We start from the raw sequence: 14,155 nt of genomic DNA, 5'->3' as shown, positions 1-14,155 counted from the left end.
TAGGCGCAGCTTTAATGAAGAAGCAGACCTGCTAACATTCTTGCAGAAGGGACCTCTTCAACAAGTATGGGGTCACCATGGAAACCATTCCTCCTCCTGTCTGTCATCAGTGGCCTTTCAGGTAAGAAATTCAAGAGCTAGTGTTCGGAGACTATTTAGAAAATATGTACAGAATAATTTAAAGTATTAATATTACAAAAAGAAAACGATACAGTAATATCTAAAATGATAACTTGCCGGGGATAAATGTGCCACATGTAGGAGAATTTATTTATTCATTCATTTATCGGTGTCAAATATCGGGGATATTTTTTTCACTTTCACATCTTTAAAAAGACACGTTTTGTATTTAAATCCAAGAATTTATGTGCCAGGTTCTTCTTGGTTTCTAAAGGAGATAAAATTGGGAACACCTTTGCACACCTTCTGTGGCTGCTGTACAAAGTAATTACTCATTACCAAGTTTTATTTTATACATACCTTTCTACCTAATTAATAAAGAAAGAATAAAAGTAAATTTACGTAACATGAATGTATATCCAATTACCTTTAAAGTATCAGGCAGGCTTAACTGGCTTAGTAGTAATTAGTTTCAACATACCAGTGCTCCGCTTTATCTGTCTGCTATCCATTATCTTCCCATGCTACATCTTCACTAATGTGTTTAGCAGTGAGCGCAAAATTTCAAGTTACGGATCAAGCGACTCCCTCAGTCAGTCTAGAACATGGATTTGCCGGTCTAATGGATTCTGCCCTTTTAACAGTTCTTTCAACCCACCAGAGAAGGGTTTGTGCACTCTGGGCCTTTCTCTGAGCTTCATTTATGGAAGTCACAGAAGCTGCACTGACCTCACTGGTCTGCCTGTTAAACCATAATAATAAATGGAAACAACTGTTTCTTGAGTTTTAAACATTGTCTCTTGAGGCTGTTTGCTTCTGAATAAATTGTGGGCATATTTTTTAAAGTTAGGTATGCTGCTGTAGAGCAGTATTGTACATTACAACCTTACAAAGTAACAAAGTGAGATATAATTTATTTTTAGCTGCTAAAAAAATTATTTAACTTGTATAGAAGTGACATGAAGCAACAAAGAAAAAAACCCACAAATCTTTCTTTTCACTTTTCTCATTTTATGGTTCGAATGAAAATAGCTCATCCTGTATAAAACAACCATTGTTGTTCAGGCAACTATTCCTGATTCAGTATTGTGTGTTGTTAGCCCACATTTGCCACAGACAGAATTTAGGGTGGGCCACTCAGATATATTAATGGTCAATTTGGTGACAAATTCAAAAATGTCTAGCTCCAACCCACTTCCTCTCATTTTCCCACCAACGGGCTGGCTGGACAAGTTGCCTCTGTGATGGTCCTTGATATCACTCAGCTCCCTCTCCAGAGAGCCTTTAATCTTGTGGTCAGACAGACTCCCACTCCACTGTCTTGGACTGATTATATTTCTTAGTTAATGATTTTTCACAGGGTACTTGGCAATTTAAGTATTTGCATAGGAGCACTAAACATAATTCTGTGGGGGGAAAAAAAACACTTGAATTATTATTCAATAAAAAAATTTAACATTAAAATTTGTTTCTTGGGACTGTCACATAGGAAATATCTTTTATACCTTTGATTGTGACCCACTGTTTTGCATTCATTAGATTGTGAATATATTTTATATATTGACATAAATCTATTACACATGGTTTTTTGTAGACAGTACAGTTTGTACCACAGAATGCCAATTATTCACAGTGCTGCGTTAACATTACAGCAAACCAGACATTTACCACAATTTGAAAATGTTAACATCCCAGCAACTACTGTATACTGTTCAAGAAAGCCAAAGTGTGGGCTCCCAAACCTCTGCTACTGGTATTAGCAGGGAAGCTGCCTAACAAGCCTCCAGTGGTAATTTGAGCTTGAACTCCATCAGCTGACAGGCCTGAGCTTGTATTTCAAAAGCACCATAAGGTTTGATGTAGTCTAATCATAAGCATTTTGAACTTCTGTCTGTAAACTGTAATCATTGCTTCCCCAGGGATTTTGTAAAAGCAATGCATGGAGCGCGTGGGAATGTGTGAAGGAGATGGTAAAGCTGATGACTGACAATTTTGAGTTAGTTTTTAATCAAGCTGTTTTTCGTCACAAAGTGTCCAATTTTCAACTTTTAAATGCAATGCTTTTACAATACTTTTGAGTCCCATTTAAAACCTTTGAAAGCAATGGTCTCAGTAGAGCTTTATGATACACAAATAGAAGCATAAATATAAAAGGAGTTGTTTAACATACTGTGGAACACTCATGTTTGGTAGCATTTGACAGCTGACCATCACTGACAGTGCTGACCACTGTCCATCACAAAGTGTGAAGGAGGATAATTATAGTGAGTTCCTGTTTTCTAATTTCTGTATAGCTTTTTAATGTGCCCTAAAGGCATGAAGAAATGTAAGAGTTTATTCTCCCTTTTTAAAAAAAAAAAGTATTTTAAATTCACAAGAAGAATCACTGCAAAGTGCAGTGACTATTGAAAGCTTTTCAGCCCAACATGAGCACTTAAGAAATTTCTCATAAATGGCTTGTGTGTCTCTATGTGGGTGTCTCTTTGCTTTATGTGCGATAACAGAACAGGCCACGGTTGCTATAGAAGATTCTGATTTTTCAAACATGAATAGAGAAATAGGAAAACTGGTTGGAGAGTCAACAGACTCTGGTTCACTAAGGTCTACTATGGGACTTAACAATGAACCGAATCTTACAGTAGTAGTAGTACATTTGGCACCAATTCCCAATGAAAGCAATACTACAAGGTATTGGTGTATGTATGAAGGTGGTAAGAAGATATCAATACTAACAGAAATTCCACTATTAAGTAACTGTGACTTGGACTTTTTAAAATTAGCTGACAGGAAGTTACTGTGGAAAAGAGAAGAGTTTTCAGTAATTCTTTTTCTGTTTGTCAAGACTTCAACAGTTTATCAAGTTTATGGACAGGGACTTAGCGGCTTGTGTAGTTAATTTGGTTCAGTTGAGCCAATTCTGTCCATTGATTTTTGATCTCAGGATTTGGTTTCCTGGTTCCTTAGATGTGTACAGTTGACAGAATTTGCTCTGCTTGCTCATTATGGGTGTCTCATCTCAGTACTACTACAATGACTTCTGTTGTCTTCCTGCTTTGTAAACTAGCTTCCTTTCAGAAAAAAAAGAATGCAAGGTTGTTTCTCCTTCTGGAATATAGGTGAACATATGTTCACATATACTGTTATGTACAACAAACTCAAGTATTTAAATGCTGTATATTTTTGCTATATTATTTTTAACTTGGTATTTTTTGCACTACACATATAGTGACATAGAAAGAAGGAAATACAAAGAATGTCATCAATTCCCCTACACTGATGGCTGCAGTATTCACTGAACATATCTATGCAATTCAGCTGAAAATTGGATACAGGAAATGCAGTCTTTGTTTCATTCTTGTGTGATTTAGTTGAATGACAATGCCAGGAGATTTATCACAGTGTAAACAAAAGTATTTCATGATTGCATAAAAATCTAAAAATAAGACACCTACTGTTATGCATGTGCATATTTTTCATTTTCTTTAACCTTTATTTAACAGCATGATATGACTTTAGATTAAATTGTCTTTTGCATGTGTGTACAGGCTACAATAGACAGCAATACCATCAACAGAGTAGTAGTGCACGCACGCACACACACACAACAAAACATCTAAATTACACAAAACACATATGCCAATAGAGAAAAATACAAAAACAGCCAAAATGTATGAATTATAGCATCTGTAAAGCATAAACCAGTAAACACATTGTCTTGAGCCAAAATATGGGGGTAGTAATATTGAGTCAAGACATTGTTTTGCAACCTGAATAACATCCTAAAAATCACAAATTCAGTTTGTGAGACCAGCTCCATTTAGTTGAGGACTCCAGGAGGACAGAGCTTTAACTCAGAATACCCTTTTCCAAATATTTGGGGCAGATATTGTTGCTTGACAATGACAAGTTTTTAAATTTGTTTGCCTTCATTCTTCTTCAGCCAAACTTTTCAAGGGACTTGAATGCATCATTCATCCATACATTAACACTAATTTTTGTCTTGAAGGTAACTGAAATGAATAGAGTCCAATTGTTGCAAATTTGTTGCAAATTGTTGTTGCCTGAAAACTGTGATACCACAAATAGTTTGGGTCATAATGACGTTGAAGTTGAATCTTCCATATGTGGACTCTGAGGAAGAGCTGTTCAATTTATACAACACGTATTTGACTAATGTTGTAATAATTTATATATATATATATATATATATATATATATATATGAGAGAGAGAGAGAGAGAGTTGTAGTTCTCCATTTTAGTCAGAACAGCACTGTGAACTAAGTGTGCTTTTAGTACTCACAACTATCAGAGACGTGTCACATTTTAGTAAGAGTGCCACACTTCAAACTGGTTTTCAATATTATCAGCAGTAGGAGCCGTGAGCAGCTGTTCCCACGGGTGTGATGCTGTCTTTGTCTAGTATAATACTTTTGACACAATGGTTTGTATAATGGATTTTTGACCCACTGTTCTCCATGAGAACAGAAAATACTCAGTTTGAAGACAGTAGTTGCTCCATTCTATTTTACTTTCCCCTGTGCCTCTCTTCGTTGTCATAGAAGGGTGTGGACCCTTCTATGACATAGAAGGGAGAGGGCACTAACAAAGTGGGTTGGGCAGGCATAATGTCTGGGGCCATTTTTTTTTCTTTTTTTTCCCACCTCAGTCCACCAGTGATTGAAATATAATATTTCTTGGAGTGTTAAGTGTGGAATGGTAATTCAGCTTTTCCTTGGTTAACTCAGAGGTATCTCAATATTAAAAGTGGGTTGCAGGGAATATAGATGTGTAGTGCCGTATAAGTGATGCATGAAGTAATTTTCACCAAGGGCAAAAGAGTCAAATGACAGAAATATGGCTGTGTGTGGGGAAACGAATGAGTATTTGCATGCAGTACACAGAGCCGGACCATGCAATGAATATATATTGCTGTAATTGTATACCTTGAAAAATAAACTTTAAAATATGGAGTTGTTATAAAAAGTGACACCCCCATTCCATAACTGCATCTCCCACTAGCCTAGCATTCCAATAATCCAAAAGTCATGGTCTGTTAGTCAGTGTACAGGAAAAGCAGTCATCAGTAATCACAAACCTGTGCTAACCTGGTACATTTAAACCGTGTTGAATACAAGGAATGTGGATGTCATGTTCCTGTGTTTCCTGTACATTATTTGATCAGTTTAAAATGTTTCAAGATTAATTAATTTCAACATGTTGGACTTCACCATCACACCTTGAACAAGTTGTTTTTAACTTACTTGTGTTTCCTATTTGTTAATTCCTCTTCTATTTTCACTGTCTCTTGTGCTCTGTATTTCATTTCATTTCATTTCCACCGCTGTCTCATTACACCAGCTGTGTTCACTTCCCCTAATTGCCCTCTTGTATGTGTATGTGTGTGTGTGTGTGTGTGTGTGTGTGTGTGTGTGTGTGTGTGTGTATATATATATATATATATATATATATATATATATATATATATATATATATATATATATATATTTAAATAATGGTGTCTTTCCCTTTCACAGTGTCTGTTTTTGCTCCTTGTGTCATCCCTGCCCAAATTGTCGAGTCCTATATGAACCTTGCTATTTGGATTTTGGGATTTTCCATCAGTTTGAATAAAAGTGTTTCCAGTTTGTTCGATTGTCTACAGAGTCTGCATTTTAAGTTCTGCAAATGCATGACAGTGGAGTCTATTTTTGGTCCAACCATCAGGATAAAGAAAACGTATAACCTCTGACTTTTTTTTTTTGTCCGATTATTATGCATCTTCAATATGAATTTTATGTTAAGAAAAAAAAGGAACAAGTACAAGCAGCATACTGAATTTACTCCCACACTTGCCATCAGGAGGTATGACACATTAATACCATAAATCATACAGTACCATTGCGGTTTCATTGTTACTGTGGCAAGGTTGAAGCAACTCATACAATCCCCACCGTACGCCAAGGATCATGAAAAAAGACTGGGTTTTAGTAAGTAGTCCACTGTGATATGAGGTGAAGTGAGGTTGCATATGATGTATGGATTGTTCTATCTGTAATGATATTCCACTGAATAAATGGTCTCAAGCATAATCAGCTTCAGTCAATATAATCTTCCTGTGAAGGTCTTCATTAATCTTACAGGCTATGCCTAATCATGTCCATCTACTTGAGCACCCACGAATGTCTCACCTACTTACTGTATGTTATTCTAATTAATTTTTCACACCATTGTCCAGAGGCTGCCGACAAAGCCCCACAAGACTCGCATATTGTGCCCTGCACAGTGTCAGCCCAACGGCCTAATACAAGTGGATAGGTTTTCAGTGTTTCCCCAGTGTTTGTTTCTCCAGATCTCACCTCTGTTAACTCGAAACGTGTCATCCTCCTTTAGCCTCACCTTCACCTCTGTTGTTGTTTTGTTTGCATGTTAAGTCCCTTGTCTCAAATCCATGTACGTGTCCTTTGTAGGCACACTGCATAATAATTTAGAGTAGCTTATTACAGAAAGGTGATCTCCATTAAAGTAAACGTACAGTCTAGTAGTTTAAAACACACGTCATAATAAAGACAAGGTAACAGGAATGTTTGACTTTTTGTTCTTTGTTCAAGTATAGAATGGCTGTTGCCTCCTTTGTTGATGTTATCATGAAGGTGGTGTTAAGACCTGAAACGATCACCGATGGCATTGCTCTGGAGCTCCCTGAAATACAGCAAGTGCAGGCCTTTCAGCAACAATGAGTGTGACTGATTTTGCACCCACTGAAAGATAGGGATCAGCAGGATCTGCAAGGGTCATTGCTTTTATCAGATGAAGGTGACAGCTGACAAGTGCAAGTGCCCGTTGGCTTCAGCAGTCAAACAAATAAAAAAAGTTATTTGTCTGACTGCTGTGTTTGTCAGGATTTAGGAATGCTATTTTTCCTGAGAAAAGACAGTGATACGTTTTATAACCTCCACCACATATTATGTCAATTAAAGCATACATGCAGTTTGTACAACATCCCTTTAACGTTATGTTATGTTTCTTATAATAGTAACTTTTTGTTTGTCTGCTTGTCTGGTACCTAGGATGCCAGTGTATAATTTTGCATAGTTTTTCCAAACAAGCCAGGGAGCATGCATGTCTCTGTTAAAATCAAATATGTATAGTTTTATTTTAGTAGCAGCATCAAGATATCTGTTTATAGGCTCTGCTTTTTTCTTGTTAAAATTTCCTTGGTGGTGCCAGAGGTCAGACAAAAAGGGCTACACTGCTTCAAGCTGACAGGAGGCAACAGTAACTCAAATAACAACTTGTTGTCCAAGATATGCAGAAGATCATTTTTGAATGCACAACACATCCTACCTTGAAGCAATGACTGTAGAGCAGATCAGCTATAGGAGGAGAAGACTGCACTGGGTGCCACTCAGCCAAGAACAGAAAACTGAGGCCACAGTTCATAAGGAACCACCAAAATGTGACAATTCAAGATTGATAAAATGTTTCCCGGTCTGATGAGTCTCAATTTCTGCTGCGGTATTTGGATGGTAGGGTCACAATGTGGCATAAAAAACATAAAAACACAGATCCATTCCGCCGTGTGTCAACACTTCAGGCTGGTGATGGTGCTGTAGTGAGTATATTTTTTTGGTATACTTTAGGCCCCTTTGTACAAACTGAGCATCATTTATATCCCACAGCCTACCTGAGTGTTGTTGCTGACCATGTGCATCCCTTTATAACTACAATGTACTCATGCTCTGATGGCTGTTTCCTGAAGGATAAAGCAGCATGCCCCAAAGCTCAAGTAATCTGAGAATGACAATATATGTAATAGCACCTTGTTAGATGTGGTTGAATAGGAGTTTCACACCATAGGAGTACAGCAAACAAATCTGCATTAACTGCATTATGCTATCATGTTGATATGGACTAAAATCTCATAGGAATGTTTCAGCACCTTTTATATATAATATAATACCTAAAGAGTGGCTTGTGAGTGTATATCTTTTTTATGAAGTCAGTGGAAACAATAAATAATATTTGGATGGCTGTTACAATATAAATTCATTGAAATGACAGTAGCTTAATCACCACTGTTGTTATGTACTTTACAGGCACTGCACTTTTACTATTGCATTAAGTGGTAAAGCTGTGTTAGTAATTCACAGTATTTTATTGTACCATCTTGAACCCCTGGCATAATGAGCAACGACTATGTACTAAACTCAGGTGTGTCTGCATTACTCATCCATAATGGGTGAAACTAAGCTGTTCATGTGTGACTTAGAACTAGTTTACTGATATGAAGGAGAAAAAGGCTTCATCGCTGCTTCTTCTCTAAACACCAGATGCATAAAATCCATGCCAATATTTCATGAGTTGAAAATATTTTTCTTACTCATCTACTCTTAATGCAACCATTCACACCAACCATGTAATTTAACTGGACAAATTTGCAACTTTTTTTTTTTTTAAATCAAGCTCAATTTTTCTGATTTTTTTTTAGATTTTTGGGGGGATCTGACTAAACAGATCGGACAAATCAGATCACTGAATTTCTGTAGATGTGCAGTGAATACACAATGAGGTGGAAATAGTAAAATATTAGTCTTTCACGTCAGACACAGCGAGATGCTGATCCGGGTCAATCGGCTCTCTGAAATGATTTCTCTGCCTTTTCAGATGTGATCTCAGCCCTGCCAACAAGACCTCAAACTGCCCTACTTACATCCTGCAGTATGTACAAAAGCATGATACAGTTTCAACTCCTGGATCAAACTACGAAATTCTCCCTACTGCTGCCTTCTCGTGAGAATTGGATGAACCAGAATCTCAGTTTCTTAGTTTTATTGTTAAGAGAAATCAGAACCAGCTCATCATGCCTCTATGTTGACGTAATTTTTTTCATAATGCATTTTTTTGATGACTAATTCATCACAAAAATGCAACACGTTCAGTGTCTACATACGTTACACGGCAACTTTCGATTTGGAAATTCGTTTGGTTTTTTTTTTCACAGTGCATTCAGTGTGTAACAGTCTAATGCTTGATTTAGTCTTCTGCAGGAAATATGTACATCCCAACTCAGGTTACCTAAATCATGTAACCAGAAACTCCTTTTATCCCTACACTGCAACCTTCCATGACATTCAAAGTCATTGTGGTATGCCTCAGCCAAACTAGTAGTACATACAGACATTTCTCGGGAGATGCACTCCAAGTTACACAGAAGGTTGTGGCATTGGGTTAAAATGGGGTTCCCGTTATGGCGAAAGTTACGATGTAGATCTGACGCAGAAGTATAATTCACGTGCTAAGTCTATATATGTATTGTAAAAGCTATTAAAACAATTAATAATACAATTAGACCTATAAAAGCAATGACAAGTATTATATTGTTTCACAAAGGGCAAGACAAGATAGGATATAAAAAATGCTTTATTTATTCCAACGGTTAGGAAATTACTGTGTTACAGTTATTTAGCTACACAGTAGCTTATGCCGTTGATTTAACAAAAGTCGCACACGGGATAGCACAAATTCACAAAGCCACCAATCCAAAAGTTTTTCAGAAAATCCTTCAAAAAATACCTAGTAACCAGTTTCTTTAGCTTGTATCAACCTGACTGTCAGGAGTTATGACTGTCTTACTGGTTTATTACTTTAGGGACACTTAGGTACATCAAGTATAATACAATGTCAAAAAAATGAAAGCTACTTAGACCTTAATATTTAAAAAACACTAGATTATCATATCTGAGTGTGTCAGAATTGTGATAGTCCTACAATAGCTACAGTATGTTATATATTAAATGAAACCATAATGTTGCTCAAGCTCATGAGTATTTTAAAATCCCATGCTCCCAATAAGTATGACTCATTTTGTACTGTGAAAAACACTTCTGGGCTATTTTTTTATGGTTCCGGCCCAGTCTGAATTTGCATCAAAGGCTTGTGTTAATACTCTTGGGGTAAGCTTTTATTTGATTCACTAGTCCTTTGGTAAAAATTACCCCTCATAGTTTTGTACTCTCTCAGGTATCCTAATGATTTGATTCTGATTTTAGGTGCTGTGGTTTGGTTACAAAATGATACATCCGTTTCTATATATGCACATTCATAGTGTTGTAGTCATTATTATTTATCACCTTTAAAGTCTGATGAATCTAGTAACATTATTATTTATTTCCACTGCAGGAAGTATGCCAAATGGCATTGATGAGATACGGCATGTTTACGTGGAGATGTCCTGTTTAGCGAGAGAAATTAGCTGTATGTCCTGACAGTATTTTAAATCTTGACTAAATGAAGTCATTGCAGCTGTCATCTTTTAACAGATCAACCTGTTTTATTACAAGCTGTTTCCTTGTAATCATTCAGCTTCTTTCAACCATTACATCTTAGCTGTCAGTCAAAGATACTAAGTTGCTTTATACATTTTTGCATCAAATATGCTTAACACCAGTCTGCTTCTGATAGCTTGGCCTCAGCTCAGTTATAAAAAATTCAGTTATATATTATGTTCTGAGCTCTGCTTGAATTGCGAAAAAAAAAAATCAGTGTGACAAACACGATCATAAGCAGAACTTTGTGTGACTCACTCTGTATTCCTGTGTGACTCTAAATGTTCATTGCAGGGCATGACAGATCTTTCTAGTTTTTCTCCAGGGTTTCTTTACCCTACACCAGGCCTACAGGGTCATGTTGCCAGGCTGCATACCCATCATCTCATACATAAGTAACTACAATACTGTGCAAAAGTACACCTCATGTCTATATATTTTGTCTACTAAAGAGTCAAACTTCTTTGCTATATTTTTAAAGTGGTCTCGAGCAATTGTCTTCAAGCGCTTTCAAAGTTTTTCACCCGTTTCCAATGATTGGATTTAAAATACACTGACCTGACCATTTTCATAGATTTATTGGCACTGACCTGTGAATCCTTGAAGGCCCCTAACTCTAAGGATGAGACACTTTTGTGTCTACACATTATAGATAACTTAGCAAAAAATGACATTTAAATCATATCTTTAGGCACTTTGTTACTAGTAGCCTGTCACAAAGAGAGCATCTCTCGTGACTGAGGGCCCTCGTCTGTGTGGTAACAACTGGGTTTTCAAAGCTCGTTTTTCTGAGGGTGAATGTGTCACTGCTGGAAACTACACCTAATACCATGGGTCAGTTTCTCAAGCAGCCTTGACACATGAGACCCACATTCCATCTCTACAATTCCTTCCCTCCGTAACTGTGAAAGCATGCTGACCAGTAATCGTACCTTTAGACCAAATATCCTGAAGGTCTTGGTATCTCCTGATATGAGAAGTTGCCTGTCCATTAACTCTGCAATACGCTGACGGGTCAGCTATCCATACTGCTGGTTGAGGGCATCCATTGTGTTGGTATAAGGGAACCTAAAGTTGCTACAGGAGTCGGCAATAAGCAGCTTAAGGTGATCCAATAATATCTGGAAACTGAAGCGTTTTGTTGCATCTGCTGGGAGAATATTTTCCTGGGCCATCCTCAACCATGCAAATTCCACTGGATTTGGGTATACAAAATCTAGGATGGTAGGTATGGGACCCTGTAGTAGCGCTCCTGACCCCCACTGGACTCTGATGGGGGACCATGCTCCTCCCATGCAGGTAATGCATGGGATGACAGGATATGGCATTATTTTTGTGCCTCTATTCTGGGCGCACATTTAAAAAAAATTGCAAGTGCAAATGTTGCATTTTGAGGAGAAAATTATTTTGAGCAAAGAAAAGCTTAATTTGAGCAAACAAAATTCATTGCTGCGTGCAAGAAATGTATTTCAGTGTTTGCTATTATCCATATACACACACAATAACAGCCCCTCTCGCTCAGTTGTTGCATTTGCTCTTGCTCAGATTTCTGCTCTGTGTGCTGACAGATATCTGCGGACCTGCTCTCAGTGTGTTGCTCAACGTCTCTGCACCCTACACGCTCAACTCTTTCTGTACACATTATAAATGTTCCACAAAACCAACCATTCACAGACTTGGATGCGAAGATTGTGATTAGCTGTTTTGTTCTCCAATCAGCTCACTAGCTACTCTATTCCGGAAGCACTGTCCAAAATGTAGCCAAATCCAGTGGAGTGGTTTGCTTTAAGCTAGATTAAAACCAACAATGGGCTTAAAAATTATAAATTTTTAAAACAAATAACATACTAACCAAAAATAGGTTTAGCTACACTAATACATTTCTTGTACGCAGCAGAATTTTGTTCGCTCAAATTAAACTTTTCTTCGCTCAAAATAATTTTCTCCTCAAAATGCAACACTTGCATTTGCAAAGTCTTTTTATGTGCACTCAGAATAGCAGCACAAAAATAACGTCATAACAGGAGCGCTTTTTAACAAATACTGCATTTAAAATATTTATGTTGAACATTACAAACAGTGCTAATATAAATGCATTGCATTATTACAATGCCATTAAGCCGTATTACTGAGGCTCTAAAAAGTAGCTAAAATTTTATTTTGGAATTCTCTCTCAAGTTAATACGATTTGTACCTTTCCAGGTGTTAAAGGCACATTTAATGAAGTACTGAAAGGTACTGTTGCAGGCATCAGCAGTGAGAATATGATTTATACCACAAACTAAGCTGATTTTTGGCAGGATAAATGGTTTAACTGACTACCAACCATCTACTAATTGCTTTGCTTTTCAATGTTCAAACTCACAGTATCTTTAATTTCAAATGGAGTTCCATATCCTGTTTCTCAGCAGAATATGTAATACTGTAATTGCCTGCTCTCCATTTGTAGATTGCTTTTTTTTTCTTTTTCTTTTTTTGCAGCTGACAAGTCCCCAAGGACACATAATTATTTCTCAGTTTTGTTCAGTTCTTTCACAGCACTTTATCATGTAGGGTAAGAAACTCCCACCCTTCTTTGAAGATATCTGATTAAGTTCTTCTTGAGCTTTAAGATTATAGTCTTATGCATTTTAGTTTGAGCCATATATTTGCACAGGATTGGTTCCATAGTACCAGTAATTTTAGCTATTCCTTAGCTGTATCGTGCAGTTGCTTTGAAACGTGTGAAACGAGGATTAAATTTCAAGCAGAAAAATACACTAATTGTTTATGTTTTCTTGAGTTATATTAATAGTATCACAAAAGTAAAACGAATTGGAACAATACCATTAAAAAAGTGGACTGAATTCTTCAGAAATATGCTGCAGACATTTATGGTGACAGCGATGACTAGTGACAGCCTCGACATCTTTTTTCAGAGAGGATATTATTCTGAACCTCCACGGTCTCTTTGACTTTAAAGGAATCTGTTTCTCTCCTGTTCTGTTACACTTACCATTTTATTCAATTTGAGACTTTGATGACAGTAATCTCCAGAATATGCAGTGTGTCTGTGGTTCCTTTTAAGAACTGCATGTTTTCACCTAAGGCATCATAAGTGCCTTTTTAGTCAGTACATCAAATGGTGCTACGCAGCAGATGCTCCAACAAAAAAACAAAAAACAGACTGTATGAGAGGCAAATGGGTAAACAGACTCCTAGATTAAAATTGTAGAATAAAAAAAATGTTTAAAAAAGAAATTAGAATCTTTATGGGTAATTTCACACCTTTTTAACAGGTACTGTGGTAGTGATTTTGAAAATGACTTTTATATTAGGTGGATATTGGGACTTTAACAGACAGATATTTAATCTTACACAAATCTCTTAGACCTTGTGGTTACAATTTTACTCAGAAATTAGATCAACTATATCATTTCTATGCATTTTTTAGACATTGTAAGGTGTTTTTTTCTGTTTATTTCACTCTCTGAGTTTTACGACACACCTGCTTTCTCCTTTATTTTTGCCTGTGTGCTATGCCTCGTTTGTAAGCACTAGTTTGCTCCAAATTATTCTATTCCTTGCAGAATGAAAACTGACTAGAGTTGTTTTGCTGCTGAGTTTTATACTATACACTACACTGGAGTACTTTTCTCTTTGTTATTTATTAAAAAGGTTAGTGCTTTCATAATTTGTTCTTTCAATTTGGACATCGACTTGCTGCAAC

At 36.7% G+C, this 14,155-nt stretch overlaps 1 protein-coding gene across 4 annotated transcripts in view; it reads left to right on the top strand.

The window, feature by feature from the left end:
* The window catches only part of cntn5 (contactin 5), a 120,099-nt gene that overhangs the window by 35,047 nt on the left and 70,897 nt on the right, over positions 1–14,155 (top strand). For all 4 annotated transcript variants that reach the window (XM_004560506.2, XM_004560505.2, XM_004560508.2 and 1 more), the window contains exon 2: positions 4–121. In XM_004560506.2, the coding sequence (XP_004560563.2) occupies positions 67–121 (55 nt within the window). In that variant the 5' untranslated portion in view covers positions 4–66. The remainder of the gene's footprint in view (positions 1–3; positions 122–14,155) is intronic.

Source organism: Maylandia zebra, linkage group LG14, assembly GCF_041146795.1.
Source record: "Maylandia zebra isolate NMK-2024a linkage group LG14, Mzebra_GT3a, whole genome shotgun sequence".
NCBI classification, from domain to species: Eukaryota; Metazoa; Chordata; class Actinopteri; order Cichliformes; family Cichlidae; genus Maylandia; species Maylandia zebra.
This window is presented reverse-complemented; position numbering and strand designations above follow the sequence as displayed.